Source organism: Indicator indicator, chromosome 15, assembly GCF_027791375.1.
Source record: "Indicator indicator isolate 239-I01 chromosome 15, UM_Iind_1.1, whole genome shotgun sequence".
In the NCBI taxonomy this organism is placed as follows: Eukaryota; Metazoa; Chordata; class Aves; order Piciformes; family Indicatoridae; genus Indicator; species Indicator indicator.
This window is the reverse complement of record NC_072024.1, coordinates 15,482,596-15,504,944: the sequence shown is the minus strand read 5'-3', so window position 1 is coordinate 15,504,944 and position 22,349 is coordinate 15,482,596. Positions and strand designations below refer to the sequence as shown.

Below are 22,349 nucleotides of genomic sequence, written 5' to 3'. Positions count from 1 at the left end.
GGTAGGTCTATATAAAGAGCTGTTTGGGATGAGGATGTTTGGGAAAGCAGGGCTCAGCTGCCTGATGATCCCCAGACAGATTAAGTGTTTTTCTTTGTTACTGTTTTTTGCTTACAACATCATGTTTCCTAGTTAAATAGACCTATTAACTGTCTGGGATTTGTTTCTGTTAAGTGTCCCATCAGTACTGAGGGCACAATGCATAGTGTTTGGATATTGCTATAATAAAACTCACTGTTATAGAATTGTCTGGATGGAGTGCAGTTGCAGGAAGGAGAAAACATGAGGAAATGTATTAATGTAGTGATTTCCAAAAGAGGTATTTTAAACACTACAGGAGAAAAATTAACAGTGAAGAACCTTTTACCAAGTAACTTAATGTTTAAGGATTCAGTTTCATGAGGTAATGGCTTCAATTTCATGGCTTCCTTGCACTAAGTGCAGCATAAGTTGAGTCTTTCAGCACCTTATAGGGTAAAGGTCTCTAATAGGGTAGAAGATATTGCTGTCTTGTGTTGTATCACAGGGCTTTGTAACCCTCACCAGTAGAATTGTGTGTTCATTTAAAGCATTGTCTTCATGGAATTTCCTGCTAACTTACTAATGCAAAGATCCTTAACTAATTTTCTTCAGCTCTTCCTAATAAAAAAAGAACGAAAGATTTAAAACCTATGAAGATATCCAAAGATAAGATGAAGTTTGTAGAGTAACTTTGTATTTCTACTGCTCTTTTCCCATGCCTGTTCATTGTTCTTTGCAACAACCAGAAACACTGGCAAACACTTGGAATTCATGTATTACTTTTCAGGTTGCTGTGTATGTAGGTTAAAGTTAGAAGCTATGACATCGCCCAAATTGATATGTTTTACAAACTCAAGTTTTCTCTTTCTGGACTTGTGCAAAGACCTGTGGCCCTATCAGACTTTTTGAATTTGGATCTCACCTATCTTGATGAATGGATCCAGTATGAAACTCAAAAACCTTTATTAACTGCATCCAGATGGTTTCCCAGAGGAAAGTGTGGTGGGTTAGTGTCATCCCCTTAACAGAGGGAGCCACAATTGATTTCCCCTTTTCTTGTTGGTGTCTTCTTAGGTACAGCCATACAAAAAGATGCTGCAGAGAGACAAACAGGAGGATGAGATTATGTAAGAAGTGGTATTGAAGACCAGTCTTGAAGTGCCAACAGGCATAGTGTAATGTTGGGAGGCAAGCAGTGGAATCTTAAGTAAAACCTTAATCTTTTTCTAAATCTGGAAGTAAGTTTAGGTTGCTTACTTTCAGAATTTGAACCTAAAAAAGGCATCAGGAGATCAAACAGAAGGACCCCAAGGAAGAGAAGCCAGTTATTGAGGCTTATAGGATAATTTAATAAGTTTATCCTGGGTAACTAATTTTAAGAATATTTCCAATATAACAAAGGGGAAGAGGAAATGGAGCATGAAAAATTCATAGTCAACAGAAGAAGCTGTTTTGAAGAGACAAGTAATTCACGACATAAAACTGAAATAGTGAGAAATAGAAGCAGAAGTTAACCAAGGCAAATTAGAACGTGATGCAATTGTCGATTCTGCAACCAAAAATTACAGCTTGTACAACTTTTGCCTTCCCCTTCCCCCTGCTTCCCCTTTTATTTTTTTTATCTCTTGGTAGATTTCAGACAATAGGGAACCTCTCTAATGCTGTTTTTCTGAATGAAAAAACTGGAAAGGAATATACATGAGAATTTAAAAATGAATATTTTTCTTTTCACCTTAAGCTCTGTTAAGTTTACCTGTATTTTTCCCCAATGTACTCTCTTAGTCATACTAGAAGAGAGTGAACCAGAACGTTGGGGATTTTTTTCAGCAACAGACTCTGAGAATTTACCTCTGGAGTTATATTTATAGGATTGACACCAGCTCCTCATGAAAATTATTAATTATTTTGCTCTGCTTTAATTTTATTATTATTATTTAAAAAGTACCTTAATATGTGTAAATGTTCAATGCCCTTTAGATATGTGTTAAACAGACTGGGAAAAGAAATGTCAATACAAAAATGAGTTGTCTTTTTCCTTGATGCCTACCTTCACTTCTCAGATGGCAGTATGCAGCACAAGTTAAAATATGTTAAGGGAGACTGATGATTTTTCTTTCTGAAAAGTTGTATTAACAAATGCAAGAGACCTAAATAAATGTCAGCCTTTTTAATTACTGGGTTCACAAAATGTAGGCAATTAAATAATTGATTTTGTGAATCTTGAATTACAGTGTGTAAATCAAATCGAGACCAGCTCTTGTCTCATCTCTTCCTACTGTCATTTTCTTAGCTGTTGAACAAATGTCAAAGTGCTTTGATCAGTACAACACTGAGAGACTGTTGCAAAGACCAGAATGTTAAACAGTTTGGGTGGTTCTTTGGATAGGGCAATATTCAAGTGGAGAATCAAGCATCTTTAACATGATGGTCACATACTGTCTATATGATAAAGGTCCTTACAACAGAGTCTTCGGCTGTATTGGGTGAGATGCTCTGAATTGCTGCTGTGCCAAATCTTTATTTCCAGACAGCCTGTCGTTGTCTCTACTTCAGTACAAGAATGATTCACTGCTATTTATTATTTTAAATTATGTACAAATAATTTCCTAACGATCTTAAGTATGTTCCTAGAGACTCTCTTATGTGGCTGTTCCTCAGGCTTTCTGCTATGATACAATGCAAGTATCTTTTCTCTGTATGGTTTTGTCATTTCACAGCAGGAATTAATCAAACTGCATAGAGAAAAAGTTACAGCTAGTTTCTGCAACAAAGTAGCTAATTAATACTTTGAAGTATACAAATAGTGCCTTTTGTGTGGTCTAGCCATAGCATGAGTTGCCTGGGAAAACCTCCGGGAGTGTTTCGAATTCCCACTTTGAGAGCTCCTGTACCAATTAAGCCAATTCTTTGTGGTGAGGTTGCTTAGCTGTTCAGGCAATTACTTACTCTCACATTGATCCATTGTTCCCAATCAGGCCACTTGCTCATTTATGCAGAGAGTAGCTGGGGTGTTCCTAGACCACCATAGCTTATAACTAGGGGAACTTGAATTCCATCCCTATATATCCCACTTATAACTTAAATTCCATAGCTCTTGCCACAGGACTATTTTTATTTCGTGCTGAGCCAGAAAGGAAACACTATTTTGATGAAGGTGTCTATGAAATAGTTTGCAGCTGCAAACAGAGGTCTGCACTGTCAGCTGCAAGCAGAAGTCCCATTTCCCTTTCCACACAGTATTTTAAGTTTCTGGAAATACTATTTTACCAGCTGTTTGGCACAGAGATATGACTTTAAAGTTCCAGTGTGTAGAATCTTGCAGATTGACTTGTCTTGCTTAACACAGATAGAAGAAGGTCCCTATTCTCCTTGCTATGTTGCTGGTTAAATGAAGTTTCAGAGGTGAGGACAGTTCAGGGACCACAGATTATTCCATGCATAATGGATGAAACTGTTAAGTGGATATTTCAGATGAAGTGTTTAGCACTGAAATAGCTGTCAGTTAAGTCATCATTCTCAGGTTTCCTCACTAATGGCTGAGTATGTGCATCTCTGAGATTTTATGTACGCCCTCTCTCCAGAGTTTAAAGGTTCAAACTTCAGATATTCTGAAGTATTCTCTTCTTTTTTTTCTTTTTTTTTTTCCCCAAAATTTGAGGGCATGCAACAAAGAATAGAGAGAAAACTACCTGTGTAATTTAAACCATGAACTGTGCCTACGTAAGACAAGAAGAGTGTAAAACAGAGGCTGGAAAAATGGAGAGAAAGCCAGTTTAAAATGACTTGTGTTCATTTTTGGCTCAACTTTGAGCTTGGTGGTTCAATGCCTTGGTATTATTTAATTCTGTTGTGAACATGGGAGTAGTTGCCAACACGACTTGTGCTGTTGATATATGGTGCTGCTTCTCACTAGCTTACTGTGGACAAGCAGTCTGGACCATTGCTTATTATGATTCTACAGTTCAGAATCATTTGAGCTTATGCAGCAATCTTTTAGTAAGAATAACAACTGAATGGAGTGCTCCTTCCCAGAGGTGATCCTTCTAGGTGAGGAATGAGACATAATAACAAGGTAGTATATGGGAGGTTTCTACAGCTGCTGTTTGGAAGATAATTAAAATGCATCAATCCCAAATGGTACTCTTTGCTATTCAACACCTGCGTTAGAAAAATATGAAGTGAGAAAGTCACAAGCTCCATTCATGTTTCTAGTTCCACTGTCCTTTCAGTTTCTGTAATGGTACTGTGGAGTTCTCACTCCATTTTCTGTGAACGTTGACCTAAGTTAGTAGTCTGTAGCACATCTGTAGGAGCTCCGTACTGTGCAGGAATGGCAAGTATAGTTCCAAAGATTAAAATTTTTGCATTTGGAGTAAACTTTACTTTGCATTTAGTGAACCAGAAAACATCTCCAAATTTGAGTTTTGTAGCTAGCATACAAGAATTCAAAACTAGTGCTTCTGACTGAGAGTATTTCCTTTTTTCACAGCTAACCATTTCATGTTAAGTCTTAATATAGCTGAGATCATATTTTACAGGTCAGACATTGAAAATATTTAGGTTCAGGTATCTCTCTCAAATATCTTACAAAGCTTTCCAAATTATCCAGAACTGTAGGGTTCTCTTTCTGTCATAGGTTTTTGTTTGTTTGTTTTTTGTTTGGTTGGTTTTTTTTTGCACTCTCTGATGCAGATTCCTTCTCAGCTCTTTTGGTTCAGTCACAGCACTTGGATATCGAAAGGTGTTTTTCTCGTTGTATGTAGACTATGTAAATGTTACTGAGTTGTTTGGGGACTGGCCCATAACAACTTTGAATTTATTCAGTCTTCCTTGATTAAAATGATCTCTTCACGTGAATTCAAAAGAATTATTAAGGTCCTACCATAGTCTTGTATCATAAGAAACTTGACAGAGGTGTATCAGTGTATATGTATGTATATAGGGCATGTGTTTATTAAAGCTCATGCCCTCTATTATGTTGTTTTCTTTGAGGTCCAATACAAATCACAGAATGAGAGACACTTTATACTTCCTCATCTATTATCAGTTATAGAGATTTCAGTGATATGCCTCAGTACTATGTATATTTCTCAGTAAGCTATACTGCTATGTCTGTGTTGTTTGAATAGACATTTCATGGAATCATTTTTTCAGAGCAGAACTGCTCTGATACGGTTTTCATTTAGTTACTTCATTATAGAAAGAAAATTTGGTGGTCACTATTAACAGTATTTCCCTAACAATGTTTGTGTTGCAGAGTGTCCAAGAATATGGGTGGATATTAAATCTGGTACCTAATGTCAATTTTCAATGACAGTTTCAGTGGTAACTGTGACTAAATGTGTCCTGTTTTAGAGTATTCCAGAATGTAATCTTATAATGAAGTAAAGGGGAATATTTGCTTTTTATTTGTTTTTCTAATATGGTCCAATATGCACTTGGTCTCTTTTGCCTGGAGAAATCATTGGGGGATGGGAAAATGGTTGTGGAGGTTTAGACACATGGAATGAGAGGTATAAGTCTTAGAAGTGCTGGCAAGCACTACACTGAGCAGCATATAGGGTTTACATGCAACTGTCAGGTGCAATTCCCAGTTGTCTTGCCGTGAGCTTGGTGAGATTCACTATGCTCCATCTTACCCAACTACATCAGATGGTAGATGAAGAAGGCACGAAACTGGGTGAGATTTCTAGTTGGAAAATGTTGGGACCCAGGATGGAGATTTCTTTGCTCAGCACTCACATAGAGGTGTTTACTGACCCAACCTGAACAGATGTGGCAACCCTACACATGGTTCTGCTATTTATCACTTGATAGCACAAGTGTCACCTGTGGGTACCTGTTTCTAAGGTGATAAAGATACTGTGTCATGCAAACCTTGAAAACTGAGGGGAATTTGATTGCCTGATGTTACAGATCCTATGTCTGTAGAAGTATTTGCTAATTAAGTGTCTCTTCCTCTACACCATAGCAATTTTCTAGTGCAGAATTCCCAAGTGCAGAACACATTTGTCTGAAACATGCAGTTTTGCCTTGTACTCCAATGTTTTCAGTTTATTCTTGCTTATACTTAAATCAGTTCACCACAGATTCGGTTAAATGTCAGTTATTAAAAATGTTGAAAGAGATCAGCCATTCAGTTGTACAGAGCAAAAGCCATATTTTATTGTGAAGACATTACTGCAGAGATTTTTTTTTTTTCCTGCCTGTTGTGCTGTTTAACCAGTACTTTCTTAAGAAAGGGTCTATCCATATGAATTGCATCTCTGAATCTGAGGATCCTCTGTATCTTTTAAACGTAGTATTAACTGACAACATTTTGCATTGTACTTTCAGGTCCGTATTTTTACCTATCTGATTGGAAGAGAAGCTGCTTTTGCTGATAACCTGAAGTGGATGGCCTGTGCTAACAAAGGTTAGTTAACCTTCCACTGTCAAAACCTTGTTTTCAAAACCCTGTTACTGAGTCTTCCTGCATATCTGACCCTTCTACAGACACTGTCACTGACGACTAGTTGGAGAGGATAGATCGTGGTTTTTTCAGGAAAGGAAAAGAAGGAAAAGGGTCCTTTATCTTGTGGAATATAATTTAGAAGGAAAACAAACAAACAAACCCCCAAAAAACAAAACCAATTTTGAAATGTGGGCTGTTGGTGGTTTGTGGGGTTTTTTTTTGTTGTTGTTAGGTTTCATTTATTTTTTTAGTAGGTAGAAAGCTTTTAAATGATGTGATCTTAAACTTTTGTTCAGAGAATAAACTTTAATTTCAAGGTGTTTTTTCTCTACTATAGCTGTTGTTACTTGTGTTTGGTTCCTAAGAGCACTGGGTGCAAGTCCTGTTGAGTTAGGCACAGTGTATAAAGCACCAGGCATCCTATCTCTTGAGGAACTGACAGTGTAATTGAAAAAAGAGTTTTGTATTTTTAAAGGAAGGAGCATTAAAACATGTAAGATGCTGAGATGCTACAGTAAAAAGAATGACTAATGTAAGTAAAAATGATGTGGAAAAAAACCCCAAGCTGCTAATTAATCTTCAGGTTTTCCTTTTCCATTCCTCTTGGGAAAAAAAAGTTCTTTGTTTCCATTGTGCCACGTTACATCATGATGAATTGCATCAGGTGCTATCCATTTAGTCATTATTTCTTTAACTACTGTTATGTCCAGCTGACGGAAATTACTCAGTTTGAAGTCTTGTCTTAATCATCTAATATTACACCATAATTTAGTTTAAATAATAGTATAAAAATCCTTTGAAGCATCCTTTTTGAAGACAATTTAATCAACAAAATCTTTTAGCTTTTTAGCCCAGCTCTACAGATTCATAAAGATCTAAGTACAGCAACTCAGAAATTAGGACCAGGCAATACAGGCTGCCTTGGCAAATCATCTGGTCCACGTCTTCCTTATTTCCAGAGGGGGGGAAAGTGATCACCTTTGTCATTCCTCAGGGCTACTTTGTTCTTTTCAGAGCCATGTTGCTTTAAGTAAGAATCTTACTCATATGAATCTTCTAAACAGCTTAATGACTGCTTCTTCTGTATTTTTTCCCTCTTGGTTAAACAGTTACAATACCTGCTCTCTGATACATTACAATGCAAAAATCTTTCACCTCTCATCAGTAATTAAATACATTTTTTTTATAGCTCTGAAAAATTACCATTCAAAACAGCATAAGTTATTATGTCAGACAGCATGGAATCAGACCTTTTACAGTTTTCAGCTACAGCTCATCCATTTTCTTTTAGTGAAATGGAGGATTACAGCAGAACAGATGAGAAGTGTAGTAAAGCTAGTCTAAAGATGGGTTCAGGGGCTGGACTGCAGTTTACTACTTGCATGGGTGGGCCAAACTACATTGTTGTCACCAAGGGTCAATGACCCTAAAATCAATTTTCCTCACAGTGATTTTCCCCTTGGAAGCACAACATAGATGAAAGCTGTTTGCAGGGTTTCCAGCTGACTGGGCTGTGGACAGCAGTCCTTTCCTTCAAAATGGGTCACAGGGGAAATTCATACCACCTTGCAAAACTCCTTTAGCTTCTGGGTTCTGACAATGAAACCTTGGAAAAACCCCAAGCATGTTTTTCTGTTGCATTTTTATGTCTAAGTAGGACATATCTAGAGGGAGTTGGCTTAATGAAGCAAAACACCAAACCATTTTAAATACATTTAAATGTTCAAGAACCCCAGAGTCCCCCTAGAGCGGTTTGTGAAATTTGCAGTGATTTACTCTTCAGTATCATAAGCAAGTGCACATAAAGGAGAAGCATAAAGATTTAATAATATTCTGAAGTGGACAAAGGTGAAAGTTTCCTAGTGCTTAGTGGACATGTGCCAGGTTTCAAAGCAGGCAGGCACTACCTTTCCCTCAGCAGTCACTTATTACAGCTCATCACTGTGGTTGGCATATTGTAAAATGGACAAAGGAGAGGATTCATCAGTACAAAGGAGCAGAGGCTGAGCAAGCAACTTAGAGAAAAATGCTTTGCATATCAGAGCTCAGATAGTGTCTCTAACTGCCAGCAGAGGACAGATCAGCCCTGAGGCAAACTGTGCCCCAGCTGTAGCAGTTTATAGACTATTGTATTAGCAGAGGAGAGCTGCGTACAGGAAGCCCCAGTCATATCCATTCCCATTATTAGCATGACCCCAGCACCTCGTGCACTGTGGGCTCTTGTGGGGGGTGGCAGGCAGCCAGTAAGATACTGTTCACCTGCTTGAGAGGCCTCTTAGGTGGGGGCTGAGGAGGGCTATTCTCCATGGGACTTTTACAGCTGCAGTGAAACAATGAATTCTCTCCTTAGTCCCTAAGCAAAGAGGATTTTAAAATTCTGATGTTTTATTAGTTGCAAGAATATTGCATCTATTTTGCACAGTGTCCAGAAAATGAAAAACACTGCACTCCATGTAAAAATCCATTGGAGGCATTTTGAAAAGTTATGAGTCTAATGGTAGCCATTTTAAAGAAAAGCAAAGCAACCAAAACCATGACAAGGACTGCATACTGTGGAAAAAGCAGCTCACGTGCTGAGCATAAGTGTCTGCCTTTAACCTCATTATACAGATTGCATGACTGTCACTACCAAACCTTGCGCATTTCCTTCGTGATTTCTTTCATACTGCAGAGGAGAAAAAAAAGTCATGCTGACTTTAATGGGCTCTAAGGTGGCATAATTCACACACCAGGAAACTGAAATGCCAGTGTTAGTATGAAAAAATTCAAGTGTGGGTTTGCTGCTATTGCTTGCATGGCCTGAGCAGCTATGCTCAGGAACTTCAGAGCATGTCTTTATCTGATGATTAAACCTTGATATAGGAAAAGTAAGGTTTTTAAAACCATGGGGCACGTCTGATCAGTGGATAAGAGGGATAAATTTAGCAGTTTAAGAAACTACTTCTTGTGATATTTGACATTTGTTACACACAGCCACAAACATATGAATCATCAAAAAGTCTAAATATACAGAGAAAATGAACTAAGAGAATGTTACCTAATGTCGTCCTAGCTTGTAGTAAAGTAACTTTTAGAATTATCCCAATTAAAGATTGAAAAAGAAATACTAGAACAAGCATTTTAAAAATACAGAAAATACAATGCATGTAGCATTTGCAGTTCTCTTCACTTCATTGAAAAGAAAGATAAAACTTAAAACAAATTCTTGTAGAAACAAAGTAAATAGATGAACCATGAATTCACACAAGTAATTTTTCATATTTTTATAATTATTTTTACTTAATTTTTCATATTTTTACAGTTATGGAAACTGTCAAATCATTGTAGATTTTTCTAATATGAACTACAAAAATACAAACCATATTTATAAGGAGATTAAACAGACAAAATCTTCAATGCAAGAGAGGAGCTCTCCCAGAAGTTACAAATGAAATCCAGCCCTGAGATGACATTATGAAGAACCTGGAGAGAATCCATATGGTTGTGTCTTCTAACACCATCTTCATCTATGTCTTGCTTTGTACATACCTTTAGCAGCAATTTTTGTATTTCAGTATGCGCAGTTATTTGAAGCAATCTGATAAAAAGGAATAAAGTCTCTTAACACTTTCAACTTTTCATCTGTTGTAGCCTGGTATAGGAATAAATCTGTTCAACACAGCTATAGTTTAAAGGAAAAATGGATTTTTTGGCACTAATTGTAGTTGCTAACTGTGACTTTTTTAGATGTCATAGTCACTAGGCAAGGAGCATTTCATGGCTAGTCTGCAACTGCAGGTATACCAATAGGTATGTGCTGATTTGCCATCTGGCTGCTTCCAAATCCAATATCAATTCTTTCAGTCTTGGGATAGTCACAAATTTTCACTTGTCTTTGAGACCTTTATTTCTCAGGGTTTAAGTTTATATGAAATTGATTTAGACTTACTATTCTTTTTAGAAAATTAAGCTTAAAAACTGTTGTGCTGTTTAGACATATGATTCATATGTACTACAAGAAGAAATAAATACTTTGTATCATGCTGCTTGGAGAGTTCTATGTAGGTTGTGATATTACATGCATTCTTAGAAATATTACTGAGAGAAATACCTAATGTAATACACAACCACATGACGAATATTAAAAAAAAAAGAACAAAAGGAACAAACAAGCAAAAAAGATAAAACTATTTATTGTTATCAGAAATCTGTTACATGTATAAGCCTGTACAGAATAACACTGAAGTGTTTCACATTAAGTACTATTTTCTGTTCTTAAGTTTTTCTTGATTTTTATTTGAGTAATCAAGCCAAAATTTTTCACTTGAAAAACTCACAAACATTTCAGAAGACAATCAGAATGCATGCTTATTTTATGTCAAAGTATTCTTTATCTCAAAGGTAATTTTTAGGCTGTGATTAAAGAATTTTCAAGGCATAGACATGAAGGAGATTCTTAATTGAGTCTTTAAGGTTTCAGTTTTAATGAAGTATGACATTAAAAAGTGTTAAATAATTGATTTCAATTTGTATGGGGGTAAAAAAAAATGCTGCTTCATTAAAGGAAAAAAAAAAACCACAACAAAAACACCCCAAAACCCCAAGACCTTTCTATCACCTTAGATGTAACAGTAGTCAAACTCCTGTAGTTTTTCAGACATTGTTTAATATAGTCATACATATAAAGTCTTTAACTGCAGGTGTTGCCCTGTTATTCACTGTACATTACTCAGTGCAAGCAGATGTCTGCTCCAACTGTAATTTTGCACACTGCTACAAAAGCAGCACCAGTACTGGCATACCATGAACCGAAGTACATAAACTCAGGCCAGCAAATAGTATTGGACTTGTGATGTGGGATTGCATAGAAATCTGAAACAAAACAGTGGCTAAGTCTGTTCTTTAAGCCAGCTGAAAACTTGTCCATGGGGACAACTGAAAGTATGTGTTTGGTAGAAAGAGAAAAAGAGATGAACATATGTGGAGGTCCCCTCTAACTCTCTTACAGAAAACTGAAGAATCTCTGCTCTTTCCTTTTAGTGTCTTAGCCCTCACTTATAGCCATTGTACACTAGTTTAAGATGAAGGAAGAAAAGAGAAAGGATGATTAGGATATTTGTGCTTCTGTTCAAGTTTTCTGAATTTCTTAGTGGTCTGTGTTTTCAGTAAGTAACTCGAGACATAGGAATAGTGATGAATATTGCCTCTGGATATTGATTCTCTTTTAAGCTTTCTGAAATGAGACATACCAAAGTTCAGGCACTCTGAACTGCTTTAGGAAAATGCAGGTCATCACCTGTACAATGAGTGATTTACACAGTTCTGAAGTATTTTTGATCCTTGGTTAAAAGCATTATAAACCACAGTGTGCATATGTACATACATACATGTGTATATGTGTAATTTATGAGATGCTCTATGTAGGTGATCATATTGGAATATTTTGATTATGTATTGACATTTAGACCGAATTAAAAGAACCAGATAGGGAACTGAGTGAGAGACTCAGAAATCCCATAATTAGAGTAGGCAGCATTTTAGAATGAGTAATGTATACACTGGGTTTTCCCATAACTGTACTAAGCTAATAATTCTTGAAAGTACACTGTAATTATTTTCTTTTTTTCCCCCAGCAAATACATGTAATTACACTTTCTCAAGTATAGATTTCCTAGTTAAATTTGTATCAGTCTTTATGCTCTAGAGTTGACAAAGCTTTCAAAAACCCTAGGTCAAAAATGGCCCTGTTTTGAATCAAGACTTAAACTTCAGTTAATGTCCTCACATAATACTGGATTGAATAGAAATAAAATGAAATAAATAAAATTCCTTAAGCAGAATATTGAATATTTGACCAATATGAATACTATACTAGGGATATTTGTGATCATACTATAATTAAATTAGTTCTGCAAAAAAAATCTTACCACCTGTGCTTTTTTCTTAAGTGTTGAAAATATGCATAAAGCTATTCTCTCATTTTTTTATGTCTTCTATACAGCCTGTTCTTACACCATGTCTTAATTCATACACAGGTAAAATGTACTTAGAAGCATCCACGCTGCAGTGCATGAATTATTGGCAGGTGTACTGAATTGCAAAGTTCTAACATTCAGTCTATACAGTACCCTTGCAGTCTCACCAAAATTTGCCCTATCTACAATAAAGACAGCTCAAAACTTCCTTGCAGCTGCCATGTTTTCTGCTGAAGAATAATATTGCAGCTCCATGGAAGTTATGATCTTTTCAAGACTAAAATTGTATCAAGGCCTCTATCATGAAAATTCCATATTGGTCTTTTCTCATTAAAGAAAAGGAAAGTATATGAAGGTTAAGTGATGCCTTTAAATAAGGCCTGATGAAATTGTAGCCTTGAAACTTGTCAGTCCTTCGACACCCTTTCCATGATGTGGGCTCCAGATGCCAAGTTTGTGATGTATAAAGATACTTGATATTTAAGCACTGAAAAGGAAGTGGTGACAGTTCAAACAGCTGTGGCCTCTGTTGTTCTCAATGCTTTCAGGTTGTAAGAGATGTTTTAAAGGATTAACAAAGCTGTGATCACTAAGCCCAGCAATTCTAGTTGTAGCCTACATTTTCTGTGACCTGCCATTTGTGCTATTACCTGATGTTTAGTCACATTCTATGATGATGCCCATTTTAGAGCATATGCAACTACTCTTTTGTAACTAATTATGATCTGTAATGTTTCTTGAAACTGATCAAAGTGGATGAGATAAAATAAATTGTACTCCTTGTTGTAATCTTCTTTTTTGTTCTATTGGGTTTATAACTTGGAATTTTGTGTTTTCACAGGGTTTTTTACCCAGATCTCTACTTTAGCTGATGTTCAAGAGAATGTCATGGAATACCTTCATGTTCTTAGCCGACCAAAGGTTATTGACCAAGAGCATGATGTAGTATGGACTGAAGCATATATTGACAGCACTGTAAGTTTGCATGAGAAAGCATTTACCATGCCCTTACTATTCTGAGGAATTAGGAGCAAAAATAGTTGTGGTAGAAACACTAGTTGTGCATCTGATTTGTGTTGCTGGAATGTCCCAGTTTGGTGTAAGAATAAGGACTCTATCTTTGTTACAAGTAAATAATTCAGGATTGCTGAACTTTACCAGGTGTTTATACATTGTAAATTACAACTAAAATAATTGAAACAAACATGAGTAACAATATAATTTTAAAATTTATTACCTCCAAGTATACACAAAATTGCCACTGAACAGAAATTGACTAGATTATTTTTTTCTATATGTATTAAAATATGTCAATGAGTATGTCAGTATAAAAGCATGGAGTGACAAGAATCAATATTTTTAGTATATAAAGGTGAGTAGTCAACATCTAGGGAATAACTGTGGGGAAGAATGAGAAGATTCTGCCTTTAAAAGTGGATTGAATGGCTGGTGAGTTAGCAAAGTTGTCACAAATGTCCATTTCAATTTGATATCCTTGTGAAACATTTGAGTTGAAGCAAAACTTTCCATTATGCAGCAACTGAGCACTCCTGATACTTCTGTATCATTTGTGGTAAGTTATCAGATTTACCATCAGCAGATGAAAGTTGTTCATTTTCATGGGTTGGTCTGAAATAGTTTTTAGCTATTTTGGTTTTATATTATGTTTCTTTTGATCCAAATAAAATACTTTGTTTTGCACATTATCCATAGAAGAAGAATTTGTAGCAAATACCTGTCATTTATCAGAGATGAGTCAGTGGCAAAGCTGTTTCATTCTTTCTGTGTTAAAGTTTTCCTTTCATGGAGATAGAGCAAAGTGAGAGAATCTCATCAATATCATGTTGATATTTGAGGGTTAATTTGGTTTGGTTTGAGTCTAGAAGGTTTAGTTTTGCATCAATTTAAAAAAAGCATTCTAGAGGGGGAAAAAAGCCGACCCTGTAAATAGAGTTTTTCCTAATTTTCACATTTCCTTAGATTTTTTTTTTTCTATTCTTAAGTTGTGGCTGTGGGTAGAGTAATGTAAAATAAATACTAATATGGCAGTTATGAAGGAGAAACAAAGAGTCACTTAAAAATACTGCTTTGGATCTCTGTGTTGTTGGGGTTTTTTTGTTGTTTGGTTTTGTTGTTTTGGTTTGGTTTGGGTTTAGTTTTGTTTTTTAAAAGGACATACCCACTTTCCCGTTTCTTCTCTTTAATCCTTTTATTGAAACACAAGAATGAGATGAACAGAAACTACTAGTTATCAGCATCCCTTCAGTGCATCCCATGAAATGGGGAGATGACTAGGAACATCTAGCTCTTATTGAACTGCTTTTATTTGCTTCAAGCAATCGATGTGTGGATGTGTTGAAGGGAGTTTGTGCATTTGCTAGAGAAAGTAGCAGGAAGCAAGCCGTGCTAGTGGTGGTTTAATGCAACTCTCCTTCTTGTCCTTTGCCTACAATTCTTGCATCAAAAGTGCTGCATACAAAATCTTCCTTCTTTCTCAACAGCAAGTCTTCCCCTTTACCTACCAACAAAGTGCAAAATACGGTTTCAGAATTCATCTTATACTTTATTTTCTTTCATCTGTTAATCTGTATTTCTCTGATCATTACAGGGATAAAATACTCAGAAAAGTTACTCTAACTTTCAGTGATTCTTCTGTAGGTTATGGAAAGACTAAGGAAAATGAACAACTTAATGTTGCATGAAATACTAAATGAATACAGCAGGGGTGAGTAAATGCAAGTGAATTTATGAACACTAGAGGGAGTGTAGAGAGGGAATCTTGAGAAAACGGGAAAATAAAACCCAAAGATGTTACATCCTTGAATAAAGGAACTGCTTAAATCCAGATGAAAGCTGTTTTACTGCAACCAAATTAAATACTTGCAGGTTCTTCTCTGCCTCTTCTTTTTTCACTCTCTTGACTAAGGCTAATTAATGTCACTATACACAGAGCTATCTAGGTATATATACACATGTATAAATGGGTATACACATGTATAAATGGGTATGCTCATGTACATACTTATATGCACACACATATTACTTAGCTGCAAACTAGCTTTCTCCTTCTTCCTCCTCCCCTCAAAAAAAACCCTCATAGACAGAGAAACAGGATAAATTAGGGTAATCACATTAAAAGAAAAAACTGGAAAGAGCAATGAAGGGAACCTTGTAACACACCAGATGTGCCTTTGTCTCATCTGAAGCTGCCCAAGTGGTATTTTCAGAGACAGATTTTCTGGCTATCTCTGGTGTCTTGACATTGGAAATGTCACCTAAATAATTCTCTATATCCCATAACTTCTCAATTTTCACAGAGGGTTTGTGTGCCTTCTCCTTTGTGGCTGCTGCTTGGACCTTTCCAAGTTAGTAGCATATTTCCAGACAGCTTAAATGTTCTTATCCATCTCTGTCAGAACAGCCACAGCTAGGTTCTCAGGGTTATGTGTACATGCTTGTAATCAATGTCATTGTGCCCTAACAGCATGGGATGTACTTCTCCTATCCCTTCTCACCAAATATCAGAGCTAATTGACCAGCTGTGCTGTTTCTAAGCAAGCAAATTATACTGGAACATACTAGGATCCAGACAGAAAGAAGCTGGACAGGAATAGTCTTACGATACAAAACATTTCCCCTGATGCCTCAGCTTGTTCTCATCCAATATTTGTCCAGGACAAAGTCATCTGTGAAAGCCAGAAGTTACGGTATTTAAGTGTTCGTTGCCATTTAGGGATATTCCCAGAAGTATTTTGCTACTAAACCAAGGCATCTAATTCCTCTGTCTGTTCACCTTTCCTGTAAAAGGATGTCTGCAGAATGTTCTTACAAGCTGCCTGTTCAGCCTAGCTTTGACACTCTGTAGTGCTTCACTTGCTGTTAGAAAAAAAAGAACTGGAAATTCCTCACAAGATTCATTATGCAGAAAATGTAGCATGGAGGAATTTGTATGTATGTCAGGTCTGTGTTGCCTTTGACACTGTCAGGATTACACCTCTGATAGTTGAAGGGATTATAAAGCAACTGAGACTAGGCTTCTCTGAGTGAACTGGCTCTCTTTTTTCTGGCCCTAGACTTTGTTCTTACCCGAGTGTTTCCCACCTTTTTGAAAAGGTAACCAGACAGCTCATTGGGTCAATTTTAGTTACCTCCATCAGAAAATTCTTTGTTTTTTTTTTCCCTTAAACCCAGGGATTAATGTGGGAAATACCAGTGACTCAAACCCACATTTCTTTCAAAGAAAAATGTTTTGACATGAGTGATGCAATCTCCAGAGATGTCACATACTCTCAGGGAAAGATAACAGATTTATGAAATCATTTAAATTAATGTCTGTGGAGAGCTGGGCTGATTTCTCACTCGAAATGATCATTCATTTGAGAAATAATCTTTCTTTATAGGCTTATCTTGGGCTAATTGTAAAGTCGGCTTCGCAGTGAGTGGAGTGATAGTCCTGTAACAGGCTAATAGTTTTAAGTCCTGCCAACACTGTTAGGCTAAAATGTTGGGATTGAAGCATGTGATATGCCAGCCAGTGTCTAGTCCACTGATTCAGAGCCCTCTGATCCCCAATTCTACACCTTTCCCAAGGCTGGGTCTCTCTTCCATTTGTATCTCTCTAGTCAGCAGTTTGATATGGACTCTTAGATAGTTTTGTAAGGCAGCCTCTTGGGATTGTGAGTAACCATCTGTAAACCACAGAAGCACTTAAATGATTCTTAGGATAACATCTGGAATGTGGAGAAAAATTACTTTTTGCTGCAGGAAGTACAGACTGGACTGTCCTCTGAGTTGCCACTGTTTAAAAGCTTGCAATTGAGAATTTGTTTATTGGGACGTATAATTTGACCTACTTGGACCTTTTTTTGACTCTTCCTGGTGAAATTTGTTTCTCGTAAGTGTACCTGAATATATTCTCTGAATCTAATGCACCGTTCAGTTCATTTCCTTCAGGCTATTAGTTTCAAGCTGTGAGCAGATTCAGGCATATGTTACTATGTTGGCTCTCTTCAGTTTCCAATTGGAGGATTCCTCTGCATAAAAAGAGCAAGTTATTATTTAATTTAATATTTTGAGGTGACTGGCCAGTGCTTCAGAATTTAGGACTTCTTTTTTTGAAAAAGCTATCTGAGTCATTACAGGTCATAATTTGTCATAAAATGAATGGTGACTGATTTTTACTCTTATGTATTTCTTCAGTGTTTAAATACTCTATTTTATGTCTTCATTTGCATTACCCCCACCTTCTTGGATGTACATTAAATTAGTGATGTTAGTTGAATTCTACAATTGCTGTTTAAAAAAAAAAAAAGAAATTATCACATTTTTCTTTTTTTTTTTTTTTTTTGAAGCAAGGATTAAAAAAAAAAATCTGACAAAGAAACTGATACTCTGCTGGTAAGGCAACAGTTCAATAACCTTATTTTCTCTTACAAGGGCAACAAATCAGATAGCTCCACCGAGCTAAAGCCTAGACTAAGTATTTCTGAAATGCTTATGGTGGATGTTACAATTACATTACTACATATATGATCAAATAATTTCAATGTATTCATCTTCATCCTTAAAACAAACAAACAAAAAAACCCAAACAAAACCCCCAAACCAAAACCACAAACCAAAAACAAGTACTATGCAGGCATAATTTTTACTCTGGTTCAAGTTCTTTGCAGAAATCCAGTAGGAAGAATAGGAAGTTCACACTTCTCAGATCCCACATCCGAATCCAAATGTTTTCAGCATGAATATTTAGATTCTGGGATGTAGTTCTTTTTCAAAGGGTGAATTCTGAGCCAGTTACAGAGGAGCAAAGGGAATTGTGTGTATGAAGCCCTGTGTATAATGTACAGAGATTAAACAGAAAGTCCTATAGACTTTCTGAAAGCTATTACGCTGGCAATTTTTTCCATCTAGGAGTTTCTGGTAAGGTGTGAAAATGCTGTTTACTGCTTCTTTCATTCACACAATTTTCTTTGCGTTCAATGCACAAAATAGCTTTTATGAAGTAAAAAAAAAATGAATAGTACCCTATTTCCAGTAGCTTCTAATCCCAAAGATATCTTCAAATACATTTGGTAGCACAAGTTAATTGTGCTGTTAGAAGAAGTGGATGTAATTAGCATTTATATCACAGTAAAAGATTCCCTGGGCCTCCATTAGAAAACTGACTTCTAGATTGTAGTACTGGTATTCATTAAAATGGATTAGAGTATTCAGAAAGCTCCTGTATGTCTACAGCGAGTAAATATTGGTAATCACTGCAGAACTGAATGTCAGAGAATGTCATTAATCAGTAACTGTGAAAAGAAGAAAATTTACACACAGGCAGTACGTTTAAAAAAACCTTTTAAAACCTAGAGATCTGTGTTGCTATTTTTTTCCCCAGCCCCGCTATGAGTTTAGTTACATGCTTTGACCCTCCTTTTGTGGCCAAGGGTCTCTTAATCTCTAACAATTTACAACTCTTTATCAGAGGATGTCATCACCACTGACTGATCCAAAGGCTCCCATGAGTGTTTCCTTTTCTCGCTTTGACATGTTAGTTGTTTTGGTTAGGGTTAGGACATCAAGGCTTTCTGTCAGGTAGGTTTGTCCTTAAAACAAAGTTCTTCAAGCTCCGTTTTGTCTCCTACAGATCTGCAGTTGTCCTTTGAAGACTCTAACATGGGAGAAAAAGAAAGTAGACCAGGGAATTATTTTCCTGGAAAAATAAAGCAGCTCTGATCATTTCATCTTTTTCAAAGCTTCTGTAAGAACCTGATTGCAGTTTGAAGTTGCAGACCATCTGGTCCAGAAATTATGGTCTGCTGTATTAGCACTGGGATCTTCTAGGTCTGGGCCAGTGCTTGAAACATTAACAATGATGATCAATGCAGCTGCTTGTACAAACAATATATAAAAACAAAAAAACACTTTATGGAGGTATTTATATATAAGTGCAACATCCTTTTATATTGATGATTAGCTGGCTGCCTATGGAAATCTTCATTGACAGTTCAATTAAAAAAAAAAAAATTGATCCATCACTTTTATGAGTTCCTTTGGCCTATAATCTCCAGTTGCCATAATTAAGTATTCTCATTTTCTCCTAAACAATTCTAATCTGTTTGTTTTACTGCTGGATATAGAAAAAATGAGTTACCATTAACAACATTAACTGTTTCAAATTCAGTAAGATCTGTGTCAACTGTCAAAACTTAATGAGTGCTGCAGACAGTAAATGAATAAACTGCTCAACTGAATAGAATTAATGCACTCTCATTATCTTTCCAGTGCAGCTCAAAATAACAATGGGTGTTGTTTTCTGTTAGAAAGTGCACATCTGATTTACTTATGTTAGGCAGTGGGGTGCTAATCAGTGCAAGGAATGCTGTGCCACTTAAATGTGAGGTGAGGGCCCTTGATCACACACCAGTACAAGAGTCCTGGTGCAATGTGTCCCAATAAAACACACAAACTGAGACCCTTGAAACGAACACTGGGATGTGCAAAGGAACATAAAATCCATAATGACATAGTGGGAGTATGTATACTTTAAATGATTTGTGCATTGTTCCATGCAAACACAGGATATACACATAAGGACATGTATAAGAATAGATGGCATCAGTGCAGATGTATGGCTGCATGTATATGTGTACTTTTCAGCTTTTTGAAGTAAACTGCTCCATTTGATAAATTACATGTTTACTTTACTGCTAGTGCTGGAACTTACACTATTAGGGCAATTTTCAGTGATTGCATTAAGCAAAGAATATTACTACAGAGAGCTAATTGCTAGTTGTCAAAGTCATTAGAAAAAAATGTTGTGAGGAAATAACAATATTTATTTTAATGAATTAACACTTTTCATATGGATTGCTGTATATGGCATTTACACTATAAAATGCTATATGTGATACATCAAAAAGATGTTTAAAACATCAAAAACAAAAACAAAAGTCCTACACTTAAAGAGGAACATAAAATTTCCTGCTGGGGATGTGGAACATGGAATGCCATCTGTATTATATGGCACTGAGAAAACTGATTATGTTTGGACCTCTATTTCATAGCAGATGGGTTCATTAAATTTAATAGCCTCCAGAGCCTTTAGAAACAGTGTTAAAAACATGTGGAACATGCTGAGGCACTTCACTTCTCGCCCCACAGTCATTATAACTCTGGCACAGACTATAAATATTACACTACTTTATTTCCATTGAAATGGATTACTATTATAATTATTTTTCCTAGTGTACATTTACATGAGAAATGCAGAATGCAAATTGTCCTTGTTCAAACTTTGAGATATGCAGTTGATTTCTTTAAATGCATTTTACAGCACTTTGTACTCGGAGGCATTCATATAGAACTTATTTTTATCTTCTTCCTGCGACATCAGCAAGCAGCTGTAATGCCACAGCAAAGCTAAATCTTAAGCAGCTCTACTCCCACTGTGGTGCAAATAAGACAAGCATTAGTTTAAACCATAGAAAGGAAATCAGAGCAGTGTTACATCTTTTAGCTATATATTTGGTCTCTTTTATAGTATTTTATATAGGGTAACTATAGTTTGACCTCTGTCTCTGTTCATCTTGCATCACTGGAGCACAGAGAGATTAAATATCTAATTTCAAATAAAAGTAGTTCCTGCAGAAACATTGATTTAAAGAGTCAAAACTCACCTCTTTTCAGAGTATATTCTCAGTTTGATAGGCAAAGGAATATTTTAGTGCTATTTACTTTTTTATTTTAAATGATGTTTCAAATGAGAACAGGGAAATTCTACCATGTTCAAGTGCTTTAACATCCTTCTAACATTCTTCCATCTTTTCATTTGCATGTCCAGATATTTAAACTAAATTACTTTTTTACAACCCTTGTCATATCTGACCAAGATTTTTTTTTTTTCCAGAAGATAACCTCCTTCCCAATGATGCTATTAGCTTGTTCTTGTACAGTGTAATTCAGTAATGCCCTTCTGTTTCTGTTTCCTTTCTTACAAAATGCTGTGACTCCCCACAGAATATTTTACTGTTTCAAAGGTCACTTTTTTTTTTTTTTTTCAGGTTGTACTGACCATTTTAATGTGGATTTTCCCCTTCTTCACTGACTTCAACTCCAATTTTGTCACTGGCCATTACTGATATTATTATCCATACCTACAAATTTTAATAACCCACAGAGGTCCTACTATAGTAGATGATGTACCATGACAGGGTTAAATCAGACAGCTTCCTGATATAATTTACAATCAAAGTAACAAGTAAGAATTGCCAGGTGCTTAGAAAGGGCAGAGAGTGTAAGGACACAGTAAGACAGCATAGCTCAACTCAGTAATTGTTGGTCTATGAGATCTCAAGAATGAAGAGCAGAATGTGAGTACACTCACAAACATGTTCAGCTTTCTGAGACTGTAGTGTCCACTTCTACAGGGTTCCCACAAAAGTGTTCTTTGCCTGGGTCTTAAAAGTCATGGAGTCCTTGCTAGTGCTTGGCCAATCCAGCATTTACTGCTCTAAAAGTGTTTCAGAACGGTTACATTGATGAAACACATTCTGTGATTAAATTTCAGAAGCCAGAAAATTCAGTAAGATTTGAATGTTAAAGTTTTGCTGTTTTGAGAGCTATTCAACATAAAGATATTATATTATTAGATATTATATTATTTACAGCTGCTTCTGCTGTAAATGTGGTGTGTCTCGTGGCATGATTTCTTTGCACCAAATTATTGTTTCTTCTTATATGAAAACTGATGGGATACATGTCAAAAAGAAACCCTAGAATTACAAATGTTTGTTGGTTTCTCCTGCTGGCTGTTCTTCCACCAGTTACTATATACAAATTACAAAGAATTGCTCTGCTTGTTAAACTTGACTAACAGGCATATTCATGCCGAAAGGGTATTGGTCTCATTTGCAGACACCTGCACACTAGAG

At 36.2% G+C, this 22,349-nt stretch overlaps 1 protein-coding gene across 1 annotated transcript in view; it reads left to right on the top strand.

The window, feature by feature from the left end:
• Window positions 1-22,349, top strand: part of CACNA2D3 (calcium voltage-gated channel auxiliary subunit alpha2delta 3) — a 409,143-nt gene that overhangs the window by 256,022 nt on the left and 130,772 nt on the right. The window contains exons 12-13 of the mRNA XM_054387292.1: window positions 6,358-6,436; window positions 13,271-13,404. Of these exons, the coding sequence (XP_054243267.1) occupies window positions 6,358-6,436; window positions 13,271-13,404 (213 nt within the window). The remainder of the gene's footprint in view (window positions 1-6,357; window positions 6,437-13,270; window positions 13,405-22,349) is intronic.